The sequence below is a fragment of the Quercus robur genome, chromosome 1 (genome assembly GCF_932294415.1).
Source record: "Quercus robur chromosome 1, dhQueRobu3.1, whole genome shotgun sequence".
Lineage (NCBI taxonomy): Eukaryota > Viridiplantae > Streptophyta > Magnoliopsida > Fagales > Fagaceae > Quercus > Quercus robur.
The window spans coordinates 394,157-399,160 of NC_065534.1; the positions used below are offsets into that span (position 1 = coordinate 394,157).

Here is a 5,004-nt window from a genome sequence, read left to right on the forward strand (position 1 = left end):
TTTTCACATTTCCAATAATGAGGAATGTAATAAGAATTTCGCTGTGTCAAATAGTGCTGAGAAAATCTTATAAGTTGATTCCCTTTTCTTAAAAAAAAAAAATGTGTATCGCATATTGGACAAAGTGTATCGCATATAGGACAGACTTTAATACAATGGGCCATTATTGGACCAATATTAACATTCGGCAAGTCTTAAAAAAAAAAAAGGTGTAGTTCAACACTACCACACACTTTTGATATGATGGTCATTTTACTTATAAGTACTTATGGGATGTGAAAGGTAAGAGTTGGGGTTTAAATCTTTAGGAAGAAGTTTCGCACACATATACATTTAAATTATGTTAAAGTGAAAATTTTATCTTGTAAATAAAAAAAAAAAAAAGTTGGCACAATAAGTACAACAGATCCCATTGAATGGAAAACAAATTTAAGAAAGTCAATTAACCAATAGAAAAATGGATGACTCTTAGCTTGTAAGTAAATCAACGTATTCAAAATATTAACATTTGGCAAGACAAAAGTCAATTTGTAATCTTAATGCTAGCCGGACCAGAAATCTTTAATGACTTGTTTAGATAGAGGGAGAAGGAGGGAGAGAGAGAAGTAGAGTAAAGTTGGGTAAAAATAAGTTAATTTTATACTAAATATACTCTACTCTACTCTCATTCTCTCTTCTCAATCCAAATGGACCATAAATTCCGATGCTCCTGAAAAACCTTAAGTAGAACATCCTCATAAGAAATAACTTTCGCCTCATCAAGGACAGAGTTTCTAGCCCTCCACACCATATCTAGCACCAATGCTCCAAACAGAAGGAATTCAGCTTTTTGGTCAGCTTCCATGGGAGAGAAGATGGGAGGATCAAGTATAAATTTAAACCAATTTTCCAAAGAGTCAATTTGAAACCCTTGAAGCCTAATATTCCATTTACTACCAAACCAGAGGAACCTTGTTAAATGACAGTGAAAAACCAAATGGAATGAGGACTCTATGGCGCCAATATTGCAAAGCAAGCAGCTAGTATTATCAATGGTCATAAACTTGCTGTGTCTTTCTCTTGTAGGGAGATCGTCTGATGCAGTACGCCAAAGAAGCATTTTTAATCTTTCAGGAAGGTTTGTTTTCCATATGTTGCTTCGAATTTCAGAGATAATTCTGTGGGGCCCAGCATAAGCCTCTGACTTGTAAGCTGATTTTTTTGACAAAACACCATTTCGGCTTGATTTTTTTGACTGGACCCACCTATGCTCTTCCTCTTGGGATATCAAGTCTTTCCACTCCGACTTGTCGGGCAACCACGGGTTTTCCTTCCTAATACAAATTGAATTCCCATTCCCCACCAACTTACCCTTACCTTCTCTCAGAATAGTTTTTGATAACTCAAGACTCGACTGGGTTGAGGGCCTGCTCTCATGTATTTCATCCTTGATCTGAGACAGCATGCACCTGACATCCTTGCTGCTAGGCCTGTCACTTGGATCATCTACAGTACAAAAGCAAGCAATCTTCAAAACTGACAGCATTTCATGTTCAAACCCGTTTCCCATAAGCTTGGAATCAATTGCTTGTTCAGGATTATCTGATGCCATTACATTCCAAAGCCATTTAGCTAAGCATATCTCATCCGTGTTGTGGAAAAACAGATCAGTTGGCTTCTTTCCTATCACCAAAACCCCTAGCAACACACCGAAGCTATAGATATCAGATTTGGCTGTGAACTTTTGCGTTTGGAAGTATTCTGGTGCTATATAACCTACAGTCCCTGCCACATTGGAGCCTGTGATATAGATATTAGCATCAGGCATTACTTTTGCTAACCCAAAATCTGAAATTCTAGCTTCCATGTCATCGTCCAATAGTACATTTGCAGGCTTCAGATCTCTATGAACTATACATGGGTTGTGGAGAAAGTGCATATGTTCAAGCCCGGTTGCCACTCCTAATGCAATTTTGTACCGAGCAAGCCAATCCAATTCCTTAGTCCCATTAGAAACTTCATCTAACACGTCTTGTAAACTACCATTCTTCATGAATTCATATACAAGATAATGGCAATCACCGTGACTCATATGGGCTAATAAAGGAATAAGATTCCGGTGCCTAATCTTACCCACAATATTTATCTCCGATCGAATTTGACGCATTTTTCTGTTTAGATTCTTACTTTCGTCCCCGGTCAATTCTGTTGCATGCATTGAAGGTTGAACTACCTTCTTGATCGCAACAATTTTCTTGCTGCTTCCTTGCAATTCTGCCTTTAAAACCTCTCCGCACCCACCTCTTCCAATGACTTCCAACGAAGCTACGCTCCCTTCGATGGCCAAGAAAGCTAGGTCCTCTTTTTTTATCAAAGGGCTAAAGATTGTCGGGCCTGAGGGCTTCCTTCCACCTCTACCAAAAACCACCGCTCCCTCCACAAATCCAAGCAAATTTCCGCCCAATACTCCAATCAATAATGTAACAAATCCAAGCAAATTTCCACCCAATACTCCAATCAACAATGTAAATATCAATGCAGGTATATTCCTTTTTCTATTTTTATGTTTTTGAGAAGCTAGAGCACTTGGAGGTTGTGCAAATGCATTTGCAGAAGTAGCTTTGTTTCTAGCTGATTCCTCATCCACAACATTTTGTTTTGGAACATAAGGTCTTGCATGAATGAGGATGAGGAGGGGGGAAAGGCAAATGAGGAGAAAGAGGTGGGCTTTATTGAATATAAAAATCATGTTTGGGTTATTGCTCAAAATTTTGAGAATGAGGAATGAGATATTAGACATGAGAAGTGGATTTGTAGGAGTGGATTTTGTCAACTCCTTGGACGGTTTATATGCGTGCACAGAAGTCAAGAAAAACGTGTTGGTTTGGAAGACGCGTTAGTCAAGTCAAGAAAGGCTGTGGAAATTTTGCTATTGAAGTCTAATGGTTCAGCTTCTAAAAAGAAGCTTTAGACTTGTGGATAGAGAGAGAGGGAGAGAGAGAGAGTTGCGGAATTCATTACTTGTTTGCTGACTTTGGAAAAGTGGGTAATCCTAAAAACCCACTCCACAGGCATGGAAATAATTGAGGCCACAGCTAGAAAAGCGAGAGTTGGAGTGATTGCTACGTGTAGACTAAAACCCCAGCCCAAGTTCACTACATTGCTCAAAATTTTGAGAATGAGGAATGAGAGTGATGTGAGAATATAACACAGCCTAAAAGTTCAGAGAGATAATGAAGAAGAAAGTGTTGTTGCTGTTCAGCTGATTCGAAAGACAAGAAGAAGGTGAAGAAGAGTAAGAACAACAATGTCCTACATTTAAGCCCATCATAAATTAATAAAAAAGAGAGAAACATCGACAAAAAAGAGTAGTGATAGACCAAAGACTGCAACCGATAAATTTGCATCCACATTACAAGAAAACGAAATTACATTTTTCTTAAAGAAAAAGGACCCATGTGATTGTTGAATGAAGAATGGTCAATCAAAGTATTCAAACGTAAAAGACTAACCTCTAAAGTTAAAGCAATGGTTGGAAGATTTTGGTAAGCATCAAATCATTTAAAAAGACGACTTTGAAGGCAGCTTTGTTGACTTCAGCCAAAAACTGTCGCCAGTCTAAAATCAAAAGTTGCATTTTGATCTGTATGGCCGCCCACCTTACAAATCTCATCATTTATTGATGGAAAAAAAATTCTTATCATCTATCATTGGCTTTTTTTTTTTTTTTTAGTTAATGAATGGCTTAAGATATTGGTTTAAAGAATATTTTTAGAAAATAGTAATTAACTTATTTAACAAATTTTTATATTTTCTATAAAAATAGTATTAAAATTTTCTTTAAAAGGTCCAATAACAAATATCCTAGAGGCATTCATTAATATGACTTTTTTTTAGAGAAAATAATTTTATTTGGCATTTGATAATGGAAATTAGTGTACCTTTTTATTTGTTAAGGTTGCATTAATAATATTCTAAAATCTCTCCAAAATAAAAATTCTAAAATACCCTTTTGCTTATGCGGGAAGCGGGATTAAGAAAAATGAGTAACACTCCACTTGTCTAATAAAAGCATAGAAAAGTGATTATTATAATAGGACAACAATAAGTTGTTAAATTACAGTCTAATTACGATCTTACTCAATAAAATAAATATTATTACATATTTTGAAAATCTAACTATTAAATTACATGTTCTTTACAGTCTTAATACACATGTTAAATTTTATGTCAATTAGATATTATTTATTCTATAATCTATAAGTTTATATTTTATGCATAATTTTAAACTACAAAAACTTGCAATTTAAACAATTTATTAATGACATAACTATTGATCTTTAATTTTCTAGAAATTTTGCAAGTGTAAAGGATACAAGAAGAAGAATAATCTAATGGTGAATTTGTCAAAATTCACTTTTAATAAAAAGATATTGTTTAACCAATTTTGTAACTAAATTTTGTAATAGGTTAATAAAAGTCAATTGTACGACAAAACACCGTAATATAGACTTTAGATTTAAATGTGAATTGGAATATTGGAAACAATTCACTCACATAATCTAAAAATGTTGCAACATCTTGAGTCTTCATCCTATTTTACCTAAAATACTTGCACAACAGACATTAGACAAATATAAAGTATAATAACAGTGCGATCAAGTGAATAAAGAGATGATCAACTTAATCAAACAGTCATACAAAATGACCACAATGATCTGTATCAAAGGGGAGGGGGGGATTGATTATCCAAACATGCTTGCCAAGTTTTTAGCACAATCAAGAAAAGATAATAGCATATTAAGATATTGAAGAGACAATTGACCATGTCCCATTGATTGGAATTTAAGCTAGAATTCCATGATTCTAAATTGCCCAGCGGGCTCTTCACTGGGACAAGAGAGTAAAGGGGTGAAGAAGATGAGAAATACAAGTTGGAGCAAGCTGATTTTGCCTTGTCCTCTGCTGGAATTGGAATTAGAATTGGATGGTTGTGTTAACTGAGCTGTGGGATATATGCACACC

The 5,004-nt window shown here is 35.2% G+C and overlaps 1 protein-coding gene across 1 annotated transcript; it reads right to left on the minus strand.

The window, feature by feature from the left end:
* Positions 1-477: 477 nt before the first annotated feature.
* On the minus strand, positions 478-3,426 carry LOC126714526 (leucine-rich repeat receptor-like serine/threonine/tyrosine-protein kinase SOBIR1). Its single transcript, XM_050414714.1, has one exon. The coding sequence runs from the start codon at positions 2,777-2,779 to the stop codon at positions 665-667; it is 2,115 nt and encodes a 704-aa protein (XP_050270671.1). The 5' UTR covers positions 2,780-3,426; the 3' UTR covers positions 478-664.
* Positions 3,427-5,004: the final 1,578 nt, after the last annotated feature.

Excerpts from the sequence above, each read along its gene's own strand:
- LOC126714526 (XM_050414714.1), bottom strand. The coding sequence starts at position 2,779 with ATGTCTAATATCTCATTCCTCATTCTCAAAATTTTGAGCAATAACCCA.